The sequence below is a fragment of the Coregonus lavaretus genome (genome assembly GCF_964263955.1).
Source record: "Coregonus lavaretus genome assembly, chromosome: 2".
Taxonomy (NCBI): Eukaryota; Metazoa; Chordata; class Actinopteri; order Salmoniformes; family Salmonidae; genus Coregonus; species Coregonus lavaretus.
The window spans coordinates 13,809,015-13,835,923 of NC_139989.1; the positions used below are offsets into that span (position 1 = coordinate 13,809,015).

General features: G+C 41.5%; 1 protein-coding gene across 1 annotated transcript in view; it reads right to left on the minus strand.

Annotated features, from left to right (window-relative positions):
- gpr158a (G protein-coupled receptor 158a) overlaps window positions 1–26,909 on the minus strand; it is a gene marked incomplete at both ends in the record, with an annotated part of 113,632 nt that overhangs the window by 76,427 nt on the left and 10,296 nt on the right. The window contains one exon of the mRNA XM_084182881.1: window positions 24,056–24,161. Coding sequence (XP_084039007.1) covers window positions 24,056–24,161 — 106 coding nt within the window. The remainder of the gene's footprint in view (window positions 1–24,055; window positions 24,162–26,909) is intronic.

Below are 26,909 nucleotides of genomic sequence, written 5' to 3' on the forward strand. Positions count from 1 at the left end.
TATCCACATCGACAGGACCGCAGTGGAGAAGGTGGAAAGCTTCAAGTTCCTTGGCATACACATCACCGACAAACTGAAATGGTGCACACGCATACAGTGTGGTGAAGAAGGCGCAACAGAGCCTCTTCAACCTCAGGAGGCTGAACAAATTCGGCTTAGCACCTAAAACCCTCACAAACTTTTACAGATGCACAATTGAGAGCATCCTGTCGGGCTGTATAACCGCCTGGTGAGGCAAATGCACCGCCCACAACCGCAGGGCTCTCCAGTGGGTGGTGCAGTCTGCCGAACGCATTACCGGGGGCAAACTACCCGCCCTCCAAGACACATACAGCACCCGATGTCACAGGAAGGCCAAAAAGATCATCAAGGACATCAACCACCCGAGCCACTGCCTGTTCACCCCGCTATCATCCAGAAGACGAGGTCAGTACAGGTGCATCAAAGCTGGGACCGAGAGAATGAAAAACAGCTTCTATCTCAAGGCCATTAAATAGCCATCACTAGCACATTAAATGCTGCTACTGCCTATTGAAATCACTGGCCACTTTAAGAAATGGAACACTAGTCACTTTAATAATGTTTACATATCTTGCACTACTCATCTCATATGTACAGTTGAAGTTGGAAGTTTATATACACTTAGGTTGGAGTCATTAAAACTCGTTTTTCAACCACTCCACACATTTCTTGTTAACAAACTAAAGTTTTGCATGACACAAGTACATTTTCCAACAATTGTTTACAGACAGATAATTTCACTTATAATTCACTGTATCACAATTCCAGTGGGTCAGAAGTTTACATACACTAAGTTAACTGTGCCTTTAAACAGTTTGGAAAATTCCAGAAAATGATGTCATGGCTTTAGAAGCTTCTGATAGGCTAATTTAAATCATTTGAGTCAATTGGAGGTGTACCTGTGGATGTATTTCAAGGCCTACCTTCAAACTCAGTGCCTCTTTGCTTGACATCATGGGAAAATCAAAAGAAATCAGCCAAGACGCAGAAAAAAAATGTCTGGTTCATCGTTCGGAGCAATTTCCAAACGCCTGAAGGTACCACGTTCATTTGTACAATCAATAGTACGTAAGTAGAGTGGGGAAAAAAAGTATTTAGTCAGCCACCAATTGTGCAAGTTCTCCCACTTAAAAAGATGAGAGAGGCCTGTAATTTTCATCATAGGTACACGTCAACTATGACAGACAAATTGAGAAAAGAAAATCCAGAAAATCACATTGTAGGATTTTTTATGAATTTATTTGCAAATTATGGTGGAAAATAAGTATTTGGTCACCTACAAACAAGCAAGATTTTTGGCTCTCACAGACCTGTAACTTCTTCTTTAAGAGGCTCCTCTGTCCTCCACTCGTTACCTGTATTAATGGCACCTGTTTGAACTTGTTATCAGTATAAAAGACACCTGTCCACAACCTCAAACAGTCACACTCCAAACTCCACTATGGCCAAGACCAAAGAGCTGTCAAAGGACACCCGAAACAAAATTGTAGACCTGCACCAGGCTGGGAAGACTGAATCTGCAATAGGTAAGCAGCTTGGTTTGAAGAAATCAACTGTGGGAGCAATTATTAAGAAATGGAAGACATACAAGACCACTGATAATCTCCCTCGATCTGGGGCTCCACGCAAGATCTCACCCCGTGGGGTCAAAATGATCACAAGAACGGTGAGCAAAAATCCCAGAACCACACGGGGGGACCTAGTGAATGACCTGCAGAGAGCTGGGACCAAAGTAACAAAGCCTACCATCAGTAACACACTACGCCGCCAGGGACTCAAATCCTGCAGTGCCAGACGTGTCCCCCTGCTTAAGCCAGTACATGTCCAGGCCCGTCTGAAGTTTGCTAGAGTGCATTTGGATGATCCAGAAGAGGATTGGGAGAATGTCATATGGTCAGATGAAACCAAAATAGAACTTTTTGGTAAAAACTCAAGTCGTCGTGTTTGGAGGACAAAGAATGCTGAGTTGCATCCAAAGAACACCATACCTACTGTGAAGCATGGGGGTGGAAACATCATGCTTTGGGGCTGTTTTTCTGCAAAGGGACCAGGACGACTGATCCGTGTAAAGGAAAGAATGAATGGAGCCATGTATCGTGAGATTTTGAGTGAAAACCTCCTTCCATCAGCAAGGGCATTGAAGATGAAACGTGGCTGGGTCTTTCAGCATGACAATGATCCCAAACACACCGCCCGGGCAACGAAGGAGTGGCTTCGTAAGAAGCATTTCAAGGTCCTGGAGTGGCCTAGCCAGTCTCCAGATCTCAACCCCATAGAAAATCTTTGGAGGGAGTTGAAAGTCCGTGTTGCCCAGCGACAGCCCCAAAACATCACTGCTCTAGCGGAGATCTGCATGGAGGAATGGGCCAAAATACCAGCAACAGTGTGTGAAAACCTTGTGAAGACTTACAGAAAACGTTTGACCTGTGTCATTGCCAACAAACGGTATATAACAAAGTATTGAGAAACTTTTGTAATTGACCAAATATTTATTTTCCACCATAATTTGCAAATAAATTCATAAAAAATCCTACAATGTGATTTTTTGATTTTTTTCCCTCATTTTGTCTGTCATAGTTGACGTGTACCTATGATGAAAATTACAGGCCTCTCTCATCTTTTTAAGTGGGAGAACTTGCACAATTGGTGGCTGACTAAATAATTTTTTTCCCCACTGTATAAACACCATGGGACCACGCAGCCGTCATACCGCTCAGGAAGGAGACGCGTTCTGTCTTCTAGAGATGAACGTACCTTTGTGCGAAAAGTGAAAATCAATCCCAGAACAACAGCAAAGGACCTTGTGAAGATGCTGGAGGAAACAGGTACAAAAGTATCTGTATCCACAGTAAAACAAGTCCTATATCGACATAACCTGAAAGGCTGCTCAGCAAGGAAGAAGCCACTGCTCCAAAACCGCCATAAAAAAGCCAGACTACGGTTTGCAACTGCACATGGGGACAAAGATCGTACTTTTTGGGGAAATGTCCTCTGGTCTGATGAAACAAAAGTAGTACTGTTTGGCCATAATGACCATTGTTATGTTTGGAGGAAAAAGGGGGTCGCTTGCAAGCTGAAGAACACCATCCCAACCATGAAGCACGGGGGTGGCAGCATCATTCTGTGGGGGTGCTTTGCTGCAGGAGGGACTGGTGCACTTCACAAAATAGATGGCATCATGAGGAAGGAAAATGTATGTGGAAGTTAAAGCTTGGTCGCAAATGGGTCTTCCAAATGGACAATGACCCCAAGCATACTTCCAAAGTTGTGGCAAAATGGCTTAAGGACAACAAAGTCAAGGTATTGTAGTGGCCATCACAAAGCTCTGACCTCAATCCAATAGAACATTTTGTGGGCAGAACTGAAAAAGCGTGTGCGAGCAAGGAGGCCTACAAACCTGACTCAGTTACACCAGCTCTGTCAGGAGGAATGGGCCAAAATTCACCCAACTTATTGTGGGAAGCTTGTGGAAGGCTACCCGACACGTTTCACCCAAGATAAACAATTTAAAGGCAATGCTACCAAATACTAATTGAGTGTATGACCCACTGGGAATGTGATGAAATAAATAAAAGCTTAAATAAATAATTCTCTCTACTATTATTCTGACATTTCACATTCTTAAAATAAAGTGGTGATCCTAACTGACCTAAGACAGGGAATCTTTACTAGGATTAAATGTCAGAAATTGTGAAAAACTGAGTTTAAACGTATTTGACTAAGGTGTATGTAAACTTCCGACTTCAACTGTAGGTGAGATTTTTCCTGAAATCACTGAAATGGATCAATTAGCTAAGTTGATGAAGTGAAATGCCTTGTTGCAGATATTTTCCTACCAATTGAGACTATAACTTTGTGCAACTTGGTTTGAAATGCAAGTCATTCCCAATTCTCCATCTGACAGAACAAACAGCTGTTGAAATCTACTCTGTGTGTGGGGAAGGAAGGGAAGGTGGGGCGCGGTGGACCTGTCTGCCACTTTCAATACAGTCTCTTTGCATTAGCTTGGGAAATGAGAAGTGTTTGTGTGTGTGTGTGTGTTTGTTTGTGTGTTTGTGTGTGTGTGTGTGTATAAAAGTGTGAGGGACCGGGAATAGTCCCAGCACTCCCCCACCACTCTGACTAGGTGATTGATGCGGGCTGGGCCCGGAGTGTGTTGAGTGGTGAAGGAGGCCAGACAGAGCAGTCTGCCTCCCAGCTACCTGCCATCCGTCACATGTGATCTCAGCAACATCGGCCCAAGCCAGGAGTGGTATCACTTCCAATGGGCCGTAAAATGGGCCGTTTGGACAAGATACATAAACCTTTCCACACAGGGATAAGGAGCTTTAGAAGTGACAGAGAGGTGGATGCTAGGTATTATATGGCATAGTTTATGGATGTATACCTGATATGTATTCTATCATACATTCTGTCATACATTATCATTATAATGATATCCGTTTTTGACCATCTGTTTCCACCTTGCACTTGCGGATGTACAGAGATACCTATATAATGTATTTCAACTATTAATCATAAAAGAAAAGGTATGATGCAGTGGTTGCCGTAGGTCTCCCTACGAGCACAACTGCTCTTTGTTTACACCACAGCTGTGGCAGCTGTCAATCACCCACTCTCTGGCACGCTAATTGCCATGGTGACGTGTGTGACCGGGAGCGGGAGCCTTTTTATTGGAGAGCGTCATGTTGTCACGCCAGAGGGGGCCATCGGTACCGAGAGCTTATGACAGGGTACCTATAGGAGTCAGTAATAAACGGTGGACACACTGGCTCCAGCACAAACACATTATACAATAAGTATTGCCTGCAGGAAAACTTACACATTTGGTTCACAGTATATGGCTCCACAAATATACTGTAGAGCTGGGACGATAAACAGAAAATTATTGACACCGGCCACTTATCGAGGGCATTTTACTAATATCGATAATCACAGTAAATAGCCTATACTAGAGAAATATAAAGTTTGAAATTAAATAAGTCTGCTAATATGGGCTAAAACACACACACAAAAACACACACACTTTCACATGACATATAAGAGGGTCTCCTCATTCACGTCTCTCTGACATTGAATGGGGGAATAAAAACATACTGCGATTGGGCTAATTGATACAGAAGCCTTCCTATTTCCACCTGCTCAGTAGGTACACTGCTAGATCATTAGACCTTTACCCATAAACCCCTTCTCTTTGAATTAAGCCCACACTCCTCCGGTCAAACACAGCGCCTCATCAACTCTCTAATAGGGCTCTGGATGTGGACTGAGTGATCCCTCCAAGTCTTCATGCAAAGCACAGAGGAACGAATGCTCATCATACAGTGGTTACTGCTGAGGAACCTATATGGTATATGGCATGGTATTTTGGGGGGAGTTAAAGGGAAATGTCAACAATTTTCAACTTCATATTCATCCTCTCCAGCACCACCCCAACATCAACATATGTGAAAATTGTGCATTTCTATGTTTTGTAATACAAAAGGTAGAGGAAGATAAGTGTTTCCAATGACATCATCAACCAATTAGTAGACAATTAGTAGGCAATGTCTACTCACAATTGGTTAAAATCACACAATGCACACCAATGATGTCATTGGAAACACTCATCTTCGTCTATATCTTTTACTACAAAACCTAGAATTTCAAAATGTTCACATATGTTGATGTTGGGGTGGTGCTGGAGATGATGAATATGAAGTTGAAACCTTTTCAATGTTCACTTTAAGGTAAAAAAGTGCTGTGGGAGTTATCATGTTGAAGGAGATTTTAGCGTGATCGTGGACCTCCATATAGAAGACATTCAAAGTAACACTGATAGTTATATGGTAATGATGATCATAGTGATAATGGCTATGATGTCCTGTCATAAGCCATTCGGCTCGCTCCCAAGCCAAATTCTATGGCTACACCAATGACAAGGTGACATTTCAAGATTTTACTTATCCCATTGTTTTCATGAGATACTGAAATAAGATCCAGCACGCTATAACCTTCATACATGTAGCTTTTTTAGGAGGTCCATGCATTTCTATGACATTTATAAATGCAACAATTCCAGGCATGATGTCGAAATGTGTGTGTGTGTGTGCGTGTGTGCGTGCTTGCGTGCGTGCGTGCGTGCGTGTGTGCGTGTGTGCGTGTGTGTGTGTGTGTGTGTGTGTGTGTGTGTGTGTGTGTGTGTTTGTGTGTGTGTGCTTCAGCTAAGATGCCAGCTCAGACTACAGTATGTGTGAAGGCTCGGGGGAAATAAGAGGATATTAAGCCAGTGCATGTTTTGTTTGTTAGAAGAGAAAAACAGCAGGAGGAGTTTTGTGAGAATTTCTAAACATAGCACCATCTTGACACCACACTTATTCTCATTAAATACATTCTGATAAACACAAACACAAACACACACACACACACACACACACACACACCTTTGAGCAGTCTGGTCTGCAAGAGGCAATGCCCTGGGTAATGTCCAACGGCCAGCCTCTAAACGGCACTGAGATAACCACTGAGACCAACACTGAGCTAAACAGCCTACCATGCAAGGACTGTGGCCACTAGCACAGACAGCTTGTGACATATTGCTCTGATCATCCACACATATCAACACACACACGCACACACACTCTTAAAAACGTAGAGTAGGCGTACATACGCTGATAAGCATAGGGGCATGGAGAGCAGAGATGAGGAGAGAGTAGGCAGAGGATGGACACCCACTCTCAGCCTTCTGACAGGCCCATAACAGCCCCAGGGGGGAGAAGGCCTAAATCGTTTCATGGCTGATATAGTAAAGCTCAGGCCCATCATAATTATGCAGTGTGGGGAGATACTGAGCTGTCCTCCACTGACCTGACCCATTGTCTCTCATTATAGTGCTTTCTTTCTTTCTTTTTCTATTTGCTGTATTGCGATGGCTTTTTGCTGAAGCCAACAGTGTATAGTTTCTTGTTCAGGTACACCAACAACTTGCATTTAATTACCAGCCAAGGTTTAAGATCAAATCCCATTCGTATTTAAACTCAAGAGCTCTGGACTTGCAGTATCTGAAAACCCTTCTATCATCCCATACTTCCCTGACTGAATCTGTTTCCTTGCTGCTTTAGCTTTCTGCTTCATACACAGACATGGGAAACTAAAATGTGAAAGTATGCCTGAGGGCATGTGTATTCAAGTCTTCAAAGCATTTTCATGTAAATTCTGAGTTCCAACATTATCCACACGGCCAATTAACGGGACAGTGCTTAAGGAAGGCCCGTACAGACAAGGCCGGAGGCTACTGTTAAATCCACACGTGTTCTGTGATCTCTCCACTAACAGTATCACGGGCAACAGCCCAAATGTTACATTTGATGTTTTTATCTGGCTGGCCCTGTGGAGTTATGGAGTTATGGAAATGTTATTTCTCAGCGGTGTCCACTTTGGACTTTGAGCTCTGCGAATATCATTGGGGTCCCATTACCGTGCCTGGCTAATTCATACAATAGGGTCTGATACAAAAGACTGGTTGCGCTAAAATGTTCAAAATAATTTTCTATCCCTTCCAACCCAAATCTCTCACACATGTGATACACCCCAGTGTGTCATAACAGGCAGAGCAAATCATTGTTGTATTGTGAGTAATCATTGTTGTATGCTTACTCACAATCCCTTTGCTCAGTGTCACTGTCTGGCCCCTAATCAGTTGTACTGTAGATTGGGGGTGGGGGGAGGAGGAGTTCTCACAGAGAGAAGCAGGGGCCCTCATTCGTTGACATAGGGCCCTACTTGGGACTCCCGGCCCTCAGTATGACACAATGTTTATAACGCAGGGAAATCCCTCCGGAACAGGAGAATTCGCTATGTTTATCGAGCAATCTGGAACTAAGGCTGGAGATGAGAGAGTAAGCCCTTTTTTTTTATCCGTGTAGAAGGAGAACCAAGGCGGAGAAGCTGTCACTGTTATTAACAGAAAAATATGTTACTCACTGATGTTCTGCTAACATATCCCCTTCTTTCCCAGGGCTGCATGGGGGAGTATATGTATTCCACATCAAACAAAGACAAAGTAACGTCTTTGAGAAAGCATAGTTAGACTACAAAAAACCAATGATTTGCTTTATCTCAGTTGATCAATGATGACTGTGATTAGCATGTTTCTTTATATTTCTCGTACATGTGTTACATTTTGATTCTTTGTTTTGCTAATTATTTATTTAGTATTTACAGTACGTTTTGATACATTGTAATTCAATTTTGTCCTATTTAGTGCTAAATCCAACACATTCTATGTACATTATCGGGGGCAAAATGGCTAGCTTCAAGTACCCGAATCACAAGTTTGGCATCATGTAGGCCTATTTGTGTCACAGGAACCCATGGGATCTCAACTTAATATTCCACTTCATATTCAGAGAGCGCCAGCCTTGGCTGAACTATCTCAAAGTGTCTTTGGCTGGCTTTTGTGTGAGCTGTCAGTGTAATTGCTAGATAATTGTGGAGAAAAGCCGTTTTCTCCTGCTCTTTGAAAGGTAATTTGTGGGTCTTGCCTGAAGACAAAGTCAACAAAAGCTGGATTAAATTGTTGATGTATTCAATAGTTTTTTCTATTGTCTGTGTTTGATGCTCATTTTCGGGAGGGGGTGGGTCCCATCACTCACTTATACTAATTCATCCTTTGTTTGCTATTTCTGCAGCAATCGATTTTGCCTCAACTAAAGTGAAGTCCTTACCATACCCTTGTAGACCTTTAATTGGTTATCTCATTAAAAACACACTCAATTAGAGAGACGATAAATCCAATGTCCAATGATGCTACTCAGCTAATGCTAATGCTAACACTGCAAAGCCCTACCCTTCGAGAATGCTCAGTGTCTCTAAGAGCTCCCCTTTGGGTGGACACCCAGACAGGATCTAAACGGCATTAGCCAATTATAGCATGTTATTTTGACACCCATTTTGGCTGGGTCTGGTTGCTACAGGTTGCTGGTGAGCACACCAGATGAACTGTCCTGCGTTGACATGAAGATGGATCACTTCTTTTCACAGCTATCAGTGTAAGGCAGGCCTCTGTCTCATGCTATTACACTGAGGCCATGGGGATGCATACTGCATCTCTCTATCTGAACTTGTGAAACAGTGAGGCCAATACCACATCATCATTGGTTACCACCACTAAACATTATAAATTATCAGGTACCTTGAATTTATAAGTGATACTTCCCATAAATCCATTATAGCCTTACTAAACATTCAATAGATAGATATTGATAGAAGCCAGTGCTTCTATCAAACAGCTTTTCAACATTGGAACTGCGGTGCCATCATAAGTCTTCCCAAATGTATCACTGAGAAAGATTACTATTAATGGAGCAGACTGAGGCATGTTGGTTTCTCATTCCTCTTCATGGAGTTTGTGTTAGCACAGGGCAGCAGGTCGCTGGAACACAGATTGCCTTATTAATTCAGAAGCACGAGGGGGACAGGGAACACCACAGCATGATAGAGATGACAGTGTGAGGCAATGATAACCTTGTGAACCAAGGTGAGAATTAACCAAAAAACACATTCAAAGAAAAGACCTGAAAAGGCAGAAGTGGCTTATCCACTCAGGAACTATAAAGTTGGTCGTGGCACACTGGAAAGACTAAGCTTGTCTCTCAATATGCATACTACCGTGCTCCACACTGTCATGCTCTGAGCTCATTCTCTGAGGACGTTCTCTTGCGTATGTTCTTGTGAGGACGAGAGTGTGGAGAAAGCAACACATTTTACATTTGAGAAGCACTCGCAGATGAAACAAAATGGCTACATTAAGCAAACACAAAAGTTTAACTTCATAATTATCAGCTAGCTATATGTGAATTATTTTAATCTAGCTAGCTAGCTAGTTTTACATGTAAAAAACAACCTAAAACTAATCCAACTGGGCAAATCCAGGTTGAACCAACGTTGTTTACACATCATTTCAACAACAAACATTCAATGTGATGACATAGACGGGTTGGTTGTTTAGCAACAAAACCGAGGTGTGCGCAACTATGGGGCAAAACTCAGTATGTCTCCCGAGTGGCGCAGTGGTCTAAGGCACTGCATCGCAGTGCTAGCTGTGCCACTAGAGATCCTGGTTTGAATCCAGGCTCTGTCGTAGCCGGCCGCGACCAGGAGACCCATGGGGCGGCGCACAATTGGCCCAGCGTCGTCCAGGGTAGGGGAGGGAATGGCCGGCAGGGATGTAGCTCTGTTGGTAGAGCATGGTGTTTGCAACGCCAGGGTTGTGGGTTCGATTCCAGTATGAAAAAAACTCACTAACTGTAAGTTGCTCTGGATAAGAGCGTCCGCTAAATGACTAAAATGTAAATGTAAATGTAAAAACAGAAGGGGTTGGCTTAGATTGTTGACAACATGTACGCTATATTTCGTCTCCGATGTTTATTGAAAACATAAATACATTTGCACAATGAGCACTTTTTGTCTCTCAAATACATCGTTACAGTTGTTGGTTAGTTAGCGACCAAATTTTTTGCCATACTAGCATTGGACTGAATCAGTCAAAACACCTCAAAACAAGACATGGTATCAATAACAAGATGAAACAATCTGAAACTAGCCACTTATGATTCCCCACATTGCAGTTTCTTGCCATTTTGCTAACAATCTGGCCATCCAGAATCACAACAACACGCTGACCTCTGCCCCATGGAACCACGCATATCGTTTTCGTGACATTGTCAGCTAACCCATCTATTGAATCAACGTGTAAAACTGATTGGATTTGCAAAAAGTCATCACCGTAAGGGAATTTCCTATTTTTTTCACACAACTTTCAACCTATATTCAATGACATGGTGAAATTTTTTGTTGATTTCACGTTGAATTCACTTTAGTTGACAACTCAACCAAATGTAAACAAAACTAGATGTTAAATTGACATCTGTGACCAGTGGGATGTTTCTATGTAGTATGCAGGGTAGATTGTCAACGTTAGCTACAAATTCTTCATGGGTAGCTAGCTAGCTACCAATTCTTCGTCAGTTAGCCTACGATCTATGCACACTACAGTGGATATTTTAGGGAGTTAAACATGTCAAAATGAACACAGCATGTATTTATTAACATATCAAGATAAAATATTTAAGTTAGGCAACATAAAGTATATAAAATGTGAGTGGGCAACTTTTCATTACGACGTAAGAGAATAATTTTCTCTCGCTTCATCAAAAAAAAAAAAACAGCCGTCATCATTTTTAATACATTTACATGCGTTGTTTTTTATGTGGTTGCGTCATATTACGTTAACAATCCTGGGAATATTTCAGTTGAAGCTTGCTTTGATGCATGCTTCTTAATGTGTACAAATGGAGTAAGCATCTGAGAACTGCCCTCGGTGCTCTGTTTCCCATACTTTGAAAGACCAATCCCTGCTCCAATTTTTGTGTTCGACACACGGAAGTATGCATATTGAGAAACACTTGAAGTCTTTGTTCAAATATCCACACTAGCATACTACCTAGAATGAGGCAATGCATTTGACATTCTAAGTGATATCCTAGTATGGACATGAGGATGTAGCCTTAGACTTTATGTTTCAAAAACAGCACATATCAGAACTCAAGTTCCATGAAACACTGGGTTAACTCACTGCCAGGGTTGGGGTCAATTCCATTTAAATTCCAGTCAATTCCAAAAGAAAACCAAATTGCAATTCCAATGTTTCCTCATTGAAAAGCATTGAAAATGATTTGAATTTGAATTTCAGTGTACTTTCTGAATTGACTGGAATTGAAATGGAATTGACCCCAAACCTGCTCACTGTTGCCTGTTGATTTGAGGCCAGCCAGTGCAGCCAGGCACTGAGCACGACCACTTCTCCACAGCCAGTCTTTGTAACTGAGAGCCTTGTGAAGCCTACAGTCACTGTTATTCTGCTGGGTCAATCATTCAGGCTATGTGTCACTGCTTCCACTGGGCTCCAGCAGCCAGTCCCTGAGGGCTTCACCACTTGTTCTGTGCAATAAGCTAAGTGATTGAGACAATCATCATCATCTTTATGTATTTGCATGAAAGGGACCCCCGGGGCAAAGTTCAAGACTTTTGAAGAACACCGAAGCAAACGAATGAAAGTGCCATTATTAGGAGATGGGGGAAAAAGGGAAAAAGGAAAATGTCAAGTATGACAGGTTTGTCTCCTATTTGCTTCCTGATTGAAGGCCTATCTTGTTTGTAAAAAATGTATGCAGCGATAGCAAGTACATTATGGCTCACTAGTATGGCTGCAAACATTGTGTATCCATTAGATTATATATATAGATATACATATATATATACGGTACCAGTCAAAAGTTTGGACACACCTGCTCATTCAAGGGTTTTTCTTTATTTTTACTATTTTCTACATTGAAGAATAATAATGAAGACATTAAAACTAAGAAATAACACATATGGAATCATGTAGTAACCAAAAAAGTGTTGAACAAATCAAACTATATCTTATATTTGAGGTTCTTCAAATAGCCACCATTTGCCTTGATGACAGCTTTGCACACTCTTGGCATTCTCTCAACCAGCTTCATCTGGAATGCTTTTCCAACAGTCTTGAAGGAATTCCCACATACAGTGAGGGAAAAAAGTATTTGATCCCCTGCTGATTTTGTACGTTTGCCCACTGACAAAGAAATGATCAGTCTATAATTTTAATGGTAGGTTTATTTGAACAGTGAGAGACAGAATTACAACAACAAAATCCAGAAAAACGCATGTCAAAAATGTTATGAATTGATTTGCATTTTAATAAGAGAAATAAGTATTTGACCCCTCTGCAAAACATGACTTAGTACTTGGTGGCAAAACCCTTGTTGGCAATCACAGAGGTCAGACGTTTCTTGTAGTTGGCTACCAGGTTTGCACACATCTCAGGAGGGATTTTGTCCCACTCCTCTTTGCAGATCTTCTCCAAGTCATTAAGGTTTCGAGGCTGACGTTTGGCAACTCAAACCTTCAGCTCCCTCCACAGATTTTCTATGGGATTAAGGTCTGGAGACTGGCTAGGCCACTCCAGGACCTTCATGTGCTTCTTCTTGAGCCACTCCTTTGTTGCCTCGGCCGTGTGTTTTGGGTCATTGTCATGCTGGAATACCCATCCACGACCCATTTTCAATGCCCTGGCTGAGGGAAGGAGGTTCTCACCCAAGATTTGACGGTACATGGCCCCGTCCATCGTCCCTTTGATGCGGTGAAGTTGTCCTGTCCCCTTAGCAGAAAAACACCCCCAAAGCATAATGTTTCCACCTCCATGTTTGACGGTGGGGATGGTGTTCTTGGAGTCATAGGCAGCATTCCTCCTCCTCCAAACACGGTGAGTTGAGTTGATGCCAAAGAGCTACATTTTGGTCTCATCTGACCACAACACTTTCACCCAGTTCTCCTCTGAATCATTCAGATGTTCATTGGCAAACTTCAGATGGGCATGTATATGTGCTTTCTTGAGCAGGGGGACCTTGCGGGCGCTGCAGGATTTCAGTCCTTCACGGCGTAGTGTGTTACCAATTGCTTTCTTGGTGACTGTCACGAACGTCGTATGAAGGAGTGGACCAAAGCGCAGCGTTAGTTGCGAACATACTTGCTTTATTTAATTAAAGCATACACACGAAATAACAAAACAATAAACGACTCGTGAAGTCCTCAGTGACAATGACCGAACACGGAACAAAAACCCACAAACACAAAGTGAAACACAGACAGTAAAATATGGCTCCCAATCAGAGACAACCAGCACACAGCTGACACTCGTTGCCTCTGATTGGGAGTCACTCAGTCAAACATAGAAATAAACAACCTAGAACACCCAACATAGAAACAGAAAACATAGAATGAACACACCCTGGCTCAACATAATGAGTCCCAGAGCCAGGGTGTGACAGTGACTATGGTCCCAGCTGTCTTGAGATCATTGACAAGATCCTCCCGTGTAGTTCTGGGCTGATTCCTCACCGTTCTCATGATCATTGCAACTCCACGATCTTGCATGGAGCCCCAGGCCGAGGGAGACTGACAGTTCTTTTGTGTTTCTTCCATTTGCGAATAATCGCACCAACTGTTGTCACCTTCTCACCAAGCTGCTTGGCGATGGTCTTGTAGCCCATTCCAGCCTTGTGTAGGTCTTCAATCTTGTCCCTGACATCCTTGGAGAGCTCTTTGGACTTGGCCATGGTGGAGAGTTTGGAATCTGATTGATTGATTGCTTCTGTGGACAGGTGTCTTTTATACAGGTAACAAACTGAGATTAGGAGCACTTCCTTTAAGAGTGTGCTCCTAATCTCAGCTCGTTACCTGTATAAAAGACACCTGGGAGCCAGAAATCTTTCTGATTGAGAGGGGGTCAAATACTTATTTCCCTCATTAAAATGTAAATCAATTTATAACATTATTGACATGCGTTTTTCTGGATTTTTGTTTTGTTATTGTGTCTCTCACTGTTCAAATAAACCTACCATTAAAATAATAGACTGATCATTTCTTTGTCAGTGGGCAAACGTACAAAATCAGCAGGGGATCAAATACTTTTTTCCCTCACTGTATGCTGAGCACTTCTTGGCTGCTTTTCCTTCACTCTGCGGTCCGACTCATCCCAAACCATCTCAATTTGGTTGTGGAGGCCAGGTCATCTGATGCAGCACTCCATCACTCTCCTTCTTGGTGAAATAGTCCTTACACAGCCTAGGGTGTGTTGGGTTATTGTCCTGTTGAAAAACAAATTATAGTCCCACTAAGCCCAAACCAGATGTGATGGCGTATCGCTGCAGAATGCTGTGGTAGCCATGCTGGTTAAGTGTGCCTTGAATTCTAAATAAATCACAGACAGTGTCACCAGCAATGCACCCCCACACCATAAAACCTCCTCCTTCATGCTTTACGGTGGGAACTATACATGCGGAGATCGTCCATTCACCCACACTGCGTCTCACAAAGACACGACAGTTGGAACCAAAAATCTCCAATTTGGACTCCAGACCAAAGGACACATTTCCACCAGTCTAATGTCCATTGCTCGTGTTTCTTGGCCCAAGCAAGTATCTTATTCTTATTGGTGTCCTTTCGTAGTGGTTTCTTTGCAGCAATTCGACCATGAAGGCCTGATTCACACAGTCTCCTCTGAACAGTTGATGTTGAGGTGTGTCTGTGACTTGAACTCTGTGAAGCATTTATTTGGGCTGCAATTTCTGAGGCTTGTAACTCTAATGAACTTATCCTCTGCAGCAGAGGTAACTCTGGGTCTTCCATTCCTGTGGCGGTCCTAATGAGAGCCAGTTTCATCATAGCGCTTGATAGTTTTTGCGAGTGCACTTGAAGAAAATTTCAAAGTTCTTGACATTTTCGGTAATGACTGACCTTCATGTCTTAAAGTAATGATGGACTGTCATTTCTCTTTGCTTATTTGAGCTGTTCTTGCCATAATATGGACTTGGTCTTTTACCAAGCAGGGTTATCTTCTGTATACCCCCCCTACATCGTCACAACACAACTGATTAGCTCAAACGAAGGAAAGAAATTGCACAAATTAACTTTTAAGAAGGCACACCTGTTAATCGAAATGCATTCCAGGTGACTACCTCATGAAGCTGGTTGAGAGAATGCCAAGAGTGTGCAAAGCTGTCATCAAGGCAAAGGGTGGCTATTTGAAAAATCTAAAATCTAAAATATATTTTGATTTGTTTAACACTTTTTTGGTTACTACATGATTCCATATGTGTTATTTCATAGTTTTGATGTCTTCACTATTATTCTATAATGTAGAAAATAGTACAAATAAAGAAAAACCCTTGAATGAGTAGGTGTCCAAACTTTTAACTGGTACTGTATATATACTGTATTTAATACATTTCATATGCATTGAGTCTTTACAGCATTACTGATACAACTTTATAGAGATCCAATCGGTCTAAGTAGCCTGGCTGTTAAGCTAATGGATGGTTGGTTCACAGCCTAGAATCCATGACCAAATTGATTGTCATATATTGTCCTTGACAGGCCAAGTAACATTGGCATTGGCCTAAGCAGTCTGATTGATGCTTCCACCCTGTATGCATTGGCCTTCCTGGTATTCAACTGTGATATAAATGTATTTACAAATGTTAACTGAATAAAGTTTGGTCACCCCTTTTCCTAGCCTGGTGTAGCAGCCGGTGATAGCTAGCTACAGATGTAGTTTGAGCCAGTTTGCTACAGCAGGAAAATAATCCTGCAGCAACAGGAAATGTGAATTATTATGTGGATTATAATTAATTGACATTTTTTAATGGATTGATACATTTTTCGTAAGGGAAAATCAAGTTTGAAATTCCAAAGTGGAATCTACAAACTTCAGAAGCCTTTTTTAACCTCAAATACACTACAAGTTTTAAATGTCCTGCATTGCAGGAAAGTTCTCCTGCTACAAGGTGATCAAATTAAGATCCTACATCTCTAATGCACCATCTGGTAGAATGGAATGTAATTATTTGGAAAGGCTCCTCCCAGGACCGCTGCAAGACGGAATGTTGAATAAAATGACATTTGAACTCACTCTACCGGTTGTCTGGGTGGATGGTCCTTTTGCTGCTAGGAATTTGAGACAATATATCCACAGGAAAGTATTATTAAACCAACTTTTAAAAACGTTGGTAGTGCGTTCAGATTTCTATCACCTGAAGCATGCGCAAAACTAGCTAGCTATCACTGGCTGGTCCACCAGGCTACCCTTTTCCAAATATTACTTCCTCATGCCTTGCTCTCATTTTCATTGCAAAGGAAAAGGCACAACACTCGCTCACCATTAAAATATATATATTTTATTTAAGTAAGATTAAAATATAAACTTTTCGGACTACAATGGCCTTAATCAGAGTGCTGTTATTTTCATAAACAGACCATAAGCAGAAATGTAAGCCGGAAGAGGTAAAAAAAATCTAACATCTGACATTAACTCGGGTGGATCTCAGAATTCAGAATGAGTAGGATGATTGTACAAGGAGACTTGGTGGATGCAAACATTTCAATACAGATGTAAGTATGTTGATGTTTGAAAGGAGAAGACAGTGTGAATAACTTTAACTGATCATTGTGGTTGTTTTCTGATTCTAAGAGGCCTCAGAGAAACTGCTCCTGAGCCACCATGCAGCGAAGCCCCCCTCATTACCACCACGTCTCTTTGAAGACGTATCTCCTTCATGACACTTCTAAAAGACAGGCAAGGAGAAAAGGCTTGCTAAATATGTACTTTTAACAAACTTCACGATAGAGAACACAACTGTGCATGCACGCACAAACACACATACACACACACAACCACTGATTATTTAAGATATTACAAAGGTAAAACATATTACGGCTTATGCAATCCACTGTGTGTTGTTTGGCAGTCAGTTATGTTACAAAACAGCTCCTTCAAATGCTCATATTTGCCCAGTCTACTTTACGTAAAGGTTGGCAAAAAAAAAAGGATAGTGAAAATGATCAATAAGGACAAAAGCTGGATGAGTCAGTGGGAATAGATCGATTCAAACGGATATGGGGGTTGGGTCTTAAAATAACGATGTCTGGCAGAAAATAAACATTGGTTGTTGTTGTCGGGTTGTTGCTGTTTCTTTGGGTCTTCTTTTTCAGACAGAGAGACAGACTGGGCCTCATTTTGTTTTTTCTCTCTGTGATGAATCAAACATCCGTCTGCCTCCATCTCAGTTTGGGCTAGTTGCATGCTTGGCTGGCCAAACAGCAGCTTGAACAGTGGGGTAAGATATGGGTGGGGTGCTGTATTAACCCCTTACATTGTCAAACATTCAATGAAGGGAAACAATCAATTACACTGGCACTATTGTAGGAAGAAAGGAGGAAAATAGCTAACATATAAATACCATTATTTGGATAGAGGGGGATACATTGATGATAATTGGGAAATAAGACACTTCAGTCGAAGAAGTACCCTTTGCCAAACAATCTTTTCAATTGCAAATAGCAAATATAGCTGCGAGCAGCAAAGAACAGGGTTCACAGGATGACAGAAAGGACAAAATAGCAATTGTATAACAAAGCAAGCACTCTATCATATAGGAACGATCTTCCTTTATGTAAAATCATCTCTCAAAACATCGAATTTTTCAATTTAAATTATTATATAAAATTATTGCTACCAATAGAATGTTATTTGTATGGGGGATACAATCTTCCCAGCTCTGCAGATTTGGCTGTGAAGAGACAGAATCATTAGATTATTTGTTTTGGTACTGTCCATTTGTAGCTTGTTTCTGGACACAGATTCAGGAATGGCTGAAGGATTGCAATATTTGCATGGAGCTGACCCTGCAGATAGCACTACTGGGTGATCTGAAAAGTCATAGTCAATCGATCAATAATATAATAATACTTTTAGCAAAGATGTTTATTTTCAATTCACAAACTGTAGAAACAATGAGAATACAAAAGGTTCAGAACTTTTGTAAAACATCACAGTACAGTTGAAAAATATATGGCAAATAGAAATCCAATATGGATGGTGTTAAGAGATAGATGGGAGGTGTTGAATGGAGCTGAAGGATGGGACTAATAACAACAACTGACGAATGTGAAGTTTAGTCTTGTGCTGTAGGTTGGTTATCTTTGAATGCAGCAGGTAATCTTCTAAGGACATATACAGTGGGGGAAAAAAGTATTTAGTCAGCCAGCAATTGTGCAAGTACTCCCACTTAAAAAGATGAGAGAGGCCTGTAATTTTCATCATAGGTACACGTCAACTATGACAGACAAATTGAGAAAAGAAAATCCAGAAAATCACATTGTAGGATTTTTAATGAATTTATTTGCAAATTATGGTGGAAAATAAGTATTTGGTCACCTACAAACAAGCAAGATTTCTGGCTCTCACAGACCTGTAACTTCTTCTTTAATAGGCTCCTCTGTCCTCCACTTGTTACCTGTATTAATGGCACCTGTTTGAACTTGTTATCAGTATAAAAGACACCTGTCCACAACCTCAAACAGTCACACTCCAAACTCCACTATGGCCAAGACCAAAGAGCTGTCAAAGGACACCAGAAACAAAATTGTAGACCTGCACCAGGCTGGGAAGACTGAATCTGCAATAGGTAAGCAGCTTGGTTTGAAGAAATCAACTGTGGGAGCAATTATTAGGAAATGGAAGACATACAAGACCATTGATAATCTCCCTCGATCTGGGGCTCCACGCAAGATCTCACCCCGTGGGGTCAAAATGATCACAAGAACGGTGAGCAAAAATCCCAGAACCACACGGGGGGACCTAGTGAATGACCTGCAGAGAGCTGGGACCAAAGTAACAAAGCCTACCATCAGTAACACACTATGCCACCAGGGACTCAAATCCTGCAGTGCCAGACGTGTCCCCCTGCTTAAGGCAGTACATGTCCAGGCCCGTCTGAAGTTTGCTAGAGTACATTTGGATGATCCAGAAGAGGATTGGGAGAATATCATATGGTCAGATGAAACTAAAATATAACTTTTTGGTAAAAACTCAACTCGTCGTGTTTGGAGGACAAAGAATGCTGAGTTGCATCCAAAGAACACCATACCTACTGTGAAGCATGGGGGTGGAAACATCATGCTTTGGGGCTGTTTTTCTGCAAAGGGACCAGGACGACTGATCCGTGTAAAGGAAAGAATGAATGGGGCCATGTATCGTGAGATTTTGAGTGAAAACCTCCTTCCATCAGCAAGGGCATTGAAGATGAAACGTGGCTGGGTCTTTCAGCATGACAATGATCCCAAACACACCGCCCGGGCAACGAAGGAGTGGCTTCGTAAGAAGCATTTCAAGGTCCTGGAGTGGCCTAGCCAGTCTCCAGATCTCAACCCCATAGAAAATCTTTGGAGGGAGTTGAAAGTCTGTGTTGCCCAGCGACAGCCCCAAAACATCACTGCTCTTGAGGAGATCTGCATGGAGGAATGGGCCAAAATACCAGCAACAGTGTGTGAAAACCTTGTGAAGACTTACAGAAAACGTTTGACCTGTGTCATTGCCAACAAAGGGTATATAACAAAGTATTGAGAAACTTTTGTTATTGACCAAATACTTATTTTCCACCATAATTTGCAAATAAATTCATTAAAAATCCTACAATGTGATTTTCTGGATTTTTTTTCTCTCAATTTGTCTGTCATAGTTGACGTGTACCTATGATGAAATTGACAGGCCTCTCTCATCTTTTTAAGTGGGAGAACTTGCACAATTGGTGGCTGACTAAATACTTTTTTCCCCCACTGTACATAAGGTTTACATACCAAATTTCATGGCCCCATGTCCATCGGTTCAGCCCTTATAGTCCTATATGATGCCATCTAGTGGTGTAGCGTGGCCGACTTTGAATGCAGCAACTAATCATTCTCAAATTCACTAGAGGCTAGCGTTAGCGCATTGACCGGAAGTCTATGGGTAACTGCTAGCATGCTAGTAGATACCCATAGACTTCCAGTCATTGTGCTAACGCTAGCCTCTAGTGAATTTGGCTCGCAAAACTACAGTACCTCTAACTTCCTTCATACTGGACACAGAGACATAAAAATGGTATCCACGAGTTCATCTGTCTCATTGCCAAAACCACGAAATATCCCTTTAAACATGTCCCATTGAGTCCCAATGAGACCAATGTCTCAAAAGCAGCAAACAATTACACATTAAAAGTTAGACACAAATACTTCAATTAAGACTGTATTTTATAAGACAATTTATCGCAGATACAAATTTCCAGGTACAGTGAATTCGGAAAATATTCAGACCCCTTGACGTTTTCCAAATTTTGTTACATTTCAGCCTTATTCTAAAATGGATTAAATTGTTTTTTTCCCTCATCAATCTACATACAATACCCCATAATGACAAAGCAAAAACAGGTTAATACTGAAATATCACATTTACATAAGTATTCAGACCCTTTACTCAGTACATTGTTGAAGCACCTTTGGCAGCAATTACATCCTCGAGTCTTCTTGGGTGTGACGCTACAAGCTTGGCACACCTGTATTTGGGACATTTCTCCCATTCTTCTCTGTAGATCCTCTGAAGCACTGTCAGGTTGGATGGGGAGCGTTGCTGCACAGCTATTTTCAGGTCTCTCCAGAGATGTTAGATCGGGTTCAAGTCCGGGCTCTGGCTGGGCCACTCAAGGATATTCAGAGACTTGTCCCGAAGCCACTCCTGCATTGTCTTGGCTGTGTGCTTAGGGTCATTGTCCTGTTGGAAGGTGAACTTTCGCCCCCAGTCTGAGGTCTTGAGTGCTCTGGAGCAGGTTTTCATCAAGGACCGCTCTGTACTTTGCTCCATTCATCTTTCCCTCGATCCTGACTAGTCTACTAGTCCCTGCCGCTGAAAAACATCCCCACAGTATGATGCTGCCACCACCATGCTTCACTGTAGGGATGGTGCCAGGTTTCCTCCAGACGTGACACTTGGCATTCAGGCCAAGGAGTTCAATATTGGTTTCATCAGACCAGAGAATTTTGTTTCTCATGGTCTGAGAGTCCTTTAGGTGCCTTTTGGCAAACTCCAAGCAGGCTGTCATGTGCCTTTTACTGAGGAGTGGCTTCCGTCTGGCTACTCTACCATAAAGGCCTGATTGGTGGATTGCTGCAGAGATGGTTGTCCTTCTGGAAGGTTCTCCCATCTCCACATAGGAACTCTGGAGCTCTGTCAGAGTGACCATCGGGTTCTTGGTCACCTCCCTGACCAAGGCCCTTCTCCCCTGTCAGCTTTGTGGAGTACAGCTTAAAGTGGTCCTATGGACAGATACTCCAATCTCCGCTGTGGAGCTTTGCTGCTCCTTCAGGGTTATCTTTGGTCTCTTTGTTGCCTCTCTGATTAATGCCCTCCTTGCCTGGTCCGTGAGTTTTGGTGGGCGGCCCTCTCTTGGCAGGTTTGTTGTGGTGCCATATTCTTTCCATTTTTTAATAATGGATTTAATGGTGCTCCGTGGGATGTTCAAAGTTTCTGATATTTTTTTATAACCCAACCCTGATCTGTACTTCTCCACAACTTTGTCCGTGACCTGTTTGGAGAGCTCCTTGATCTTCATGGTGCCGCTTGCTTGGTGGTGCCCCTTGCTTAGTGGTGTTGCAGACTCTGGGGCCTTTCAGAACAGGTGTGGATATATACTGAGATCATGTGACAGATCATGTGACACTTAGATTGCACACAGGTGGACTTTATTTAACTAATTATGTGACTTCTGAAGGTAATTGGTTGCACCAGATCTTATTTAGGGGCTTCATAGCAAATGGGGTGAATACATATGCACGCACCACTTTTCCATTATTTATTTCATTTCACTTCACCAATTTGGACTATTTTGTGTATGTCCATTACATGAAATCCAAATAAAAATCCATTTAAATTACAGCTTGTAATGCAACAAAATAGGAAAAACACCAAGGGGGATGAATACTTTTGTTTATGCACAATACCTTGTTTGAAGGTGCTCTGCCTATTACATTTATCTGCTTGTTATCTTGAAAGTCTATACAGTATGTCAGTGTTTGCCAATGTCTTGTAAATACTAATGGATCCAGCACACCATCTGTAAATAAATACCACCATTTTGCACCTGAATCCTGCCCGACTCCTGATTCTTCACACCCCACTGACACGCCTCAAAACCCTTTTTATTTAGGTAACAGTGGGATAGTTTCGGTGGAGGATTGTACAGTTTCAGTGTGAAAAAGTACCACGGTAATACAACAAAATGAGTCCCTGTTTTTTATCCCATTACAGTACTGTTGAGCATGTCTTGATTACATTGCAGTCCAACGTGCTATTTATAGGGGTAGTCTCCATCATTAGAGAAGCCCCACTCTCCCACCTTTACTTTACCTCATACTGTAGCACGATCCTATAGAAAAAGCAAGCTGTTAACTGTAACAGATACATTGCTAACATCGACTCATTGATGGCACTACAGTACGTTCAGATGTGTACAGCAACTGCAGGCAGCAACACAAGGTCTGAGGATAGCGGTGAGTGTGTATGCTGGAGTAGATACTGTACCGTCAAGGGTTTCTTTCTTAAGGCTTACTATCACATTCACAAAGCTGTCATATAGCTGTCAAGCTCCTATTACATACAGTATGCAAGGCCAGATATATTACATGCCAAGGCCAGACTGAACTGGGTTACTGTATCAACAAGCACACAAAAATGACCGCATACAAACACAGAGAGAGAGAAAACAGTTGCACTAACACACAGGCCTACTATTTTGTACACACACAGAGACACACACATACACACACACACACACAGACTCTGCCAGTCTGCTACTCTAGCGAACTGTCCATGGAGAGGTGGAAGTGCTCAGACAAAGAGACTAATTAATTATTCAGAGAGCTCACTGAAATCCATTACATCACATGTATTATGAAGCAGTCTGATCTACAGTGCCTCTTAAAAATCTATCATTCCCAATGATGATCCTAAAACAGCAGGTTAAAGCATTAAGACCATCGACAAAAGACTAGTTGATAACTAGAAAAACCTATTAAGTACAGTAGGTACAAAAATATAATAGTAAAGGCAATCAAAGTGTACCGTATTATTGTAGTGTAAAATGAGAAATTAGTTTATATGTTTCTGTACATGATCCAACTCTGGGATTATTGTATTTATTTAACAAAAATGTATAGTGAAATGAGTGACCTCCATTCAAAAAATGGGACAAAATATAGCCAATACAACAATACAATGACAGGCAACATAATGTGACTATTAAGTGCTGTGATACATGTACAACATCAATGAATTACAAGACATATAGTATCTGCCATTGTGGTGCAATGATTCAGCATTTACCCATTCATGGCATTCAAGACATTGTAATGTGACTTGCCACAGGTCAGTGTCCAGGTTTATGGAAGGCATGAATCATAAAACACACACATGCACACACGCACACACATACGCATGCACATACACACACACGCACATACACACACACCGAAACACGCACACACATACACACACGCACACACAAACTAATCAGTCATTCATGCATCCATTAGACGTAGCTACCTCCATAGTAGTCAGGTTGCATCGATGGGTCCCAGCAAACCAACCGTCCACAGAGCACTGGTCGATGTCAACACTCTGCAGATTGACGTCCACTCGAACCACACCCCTGGAACAGAGGAAGAAACAATGATGCATTACCAAAGCCCGTTACAGACTATCTATCTGTCATACAGTATATCTGACAGTACTTGTAAATATATCTATAAGAAAAGCTTCCTGAACTAGTACTACAAAGTAAACACTACTTCCAATCTGTAAAATTACGTATTCACAATAAATCTTGTAGGAGTTATTATTAGCTATTGGCACTAGACACATTGCAGTAACATGCATAGAAATCATTGTACAATTATAGGAAACGCTTGGCTGGAGGCAAAACACTTAAAGCAAGGTTGATGAAGAAGTCAGCCTGCTAATGAAAATGGAAAAGCAGGAGCTCGTAAGGCCAAGATTTGGGGCAAAACAACTGTAAACTTCAAAGGCTTATTGATTGAGAACATCTGAACTATATTTAGTCTCCAAATGTTTATTGAAAACATAAATACATTTACACAATAAGCACTTGTTGTCTTTCAAATACATTTTTACAGTTGTTGGTTAGCTAGCTAGTGAATATTTGCCATATTAGCATAGGCTGACATAAACACCTCAAACCAAGATATGGTATCAAGAACTAGCTGAAAACAAGCCAAATAAGATTCCCCACATGGCAGCTTATTGTACTTGTTGCTTGCTATCTGACCGTTCAGAATCATTACACACACATAATTTTCGTAACCTTGTCAGGCAACCCGTCGCTGCAACCTGGACTCAGGGGTAGACGTAACAATATAAATGTAAATCCGGGATACTCCAATTAGTATGATATGTTATGTTTCTTATGACATGTATTCATTTGTGGATGTCCATTATCCATTTCATATGTTATGTAATATATAATATAATATGCCATTTAGCAGACGCTTTTATCCAAAGCGACTTACAGTCATGCGTGCATACATTTTTGTGTATGGGTGGTCCTGGGGATCGAACCCACTACCTTGGCGTTACAAGCGCCGTGCTCTATCAGCTGAGCTACAGAGGACCACAATGTTATCCTAACCTTAACCCCTAACCCTAACCCCTAACCTAGCTAATGTTAGCCAACTAGCATTAGCCACCTAGCTATCGTATGATATGTTACCAATTGCAATTAGTACAATATTTACGAATTTGCAAAACGTATGATATGTTACAAATTCCAATTTGATGTGGCAAACGTTAGCTAGGTGGCTAATGCTAGGTGGCTAACATTAGCTAGGCTAGGGGTTAGGGTTAGGGGTTAAGGTTAGGGTTACGGTTATGGTTAGGGTTAAGAGTTAGGTTAAAGGGTTAAGGTTAGGGTTAGGGGAAGGGTTAGCTAACACGCTAAGTAGTTGCAAAGTAGCTGAAAAGTAGTAAGTAGTTTCAAAGTTGCTAATTAGCTAAAATGCTAAAGTTGTCCGTGATGAGATTCGAACGCGCAACCTTTGGGTTGCTAGACATTAACATTATACATCCATCCATCCACCGCAACCAACCTCTCTACTTTCTTTTTTGCCTTAAGTAACCTTCTGTCTTATGTAACCATACCAAACATAACATATCAAACTAATTTGAGTGTCCCGGATTTAGCTTTACTATGTTACGTCTAGTCTATGAGACCAGGCTGGTCGATATGTAAGACAAAAAATGGACACCACCATCCATGTACCATTATCTTGTGATTTATCCCTGAGCAAAATAGGAACAAGGTCCCTACACCTGCTGCTTTGTTAATTAGGCTTTACCGTGCTTATGATTTCTATAATTAATGTTATTTTGCCCCCAGTGCCATAGAATAGACCCTAATGCTCCTGTGCAATATACTTTTAGAAAAAAAGGTGATATCTAGAACCTAAAAGAGTTATTCAGCGGTCCCCATAGGAGAACCCTTTGAATAACAATTTTTGGTTCCAGGTAGAATCCTTTTGGTTCCAGGTAGAACCCTTTTGGGTTCCATATAAAACCCTTTACACAGACGGTTCTACATGGAACCCAAAAGAGTTCTACCTGTAAGCAAAAAAGATTGTCCTATGGGGACAGCCGAATAACCCTTTTGTAACCCTTTTTTCGAAGAGTGTATCAATAACAGAGAACAAGTTTCAACCCAGGACTCATTCCTAATGACATCTCATCCTTACACCTCCCTCCCCAACAATAAGAGCTGAGGAAATGAGTCTATTTTTCTCATTAGTGGTAATGAAGAGAAGCTGTTCCAGTAGACTTCCAGTCATTGTGCTAATGCTAGATAGCAATGGGTTGTGAAACTACCTTCAACTTCCTTCAAACTGCACGCAGAGACATAAAAATAAATTGATTGACACAATCTCGCACTATCCCTTTAACATGGGAGAATCTCATGAAATAGTGTTTGACCTGTAGTTGATAAGTTAGATCTATGAGGCTTATGAGGACGGTGATTTCTGATGGGAGAGAGGATATAGGAGGTTGACTGTGCTATTCAGTCACAGTATGCCGTTTAGGCTTTGCTATCTTTTCACCTTGTTTATTTTTACTCTAGCTGCAGCAGGTGTTTGCACCTGATTTACCTGCACCTGCTGTTGGCAACCTCACTGTGATTTGGAGAACAGCTTGGCACAAGCAGATACCGACAGAAACGAGAAAATAAAAAAGGTGCCATTTCTCCGTCCTCCTATGATGCTACCAGCTGCTGTCAAAACTAGATACCGGTAAACAATATTTTGAAATGAATGAATTTCAGTGTTCTGCCTCTGACACAATCATTCAGTCTCAACTACCTAAAAAGTAAGATTTGGATGTGTACATAAATGGA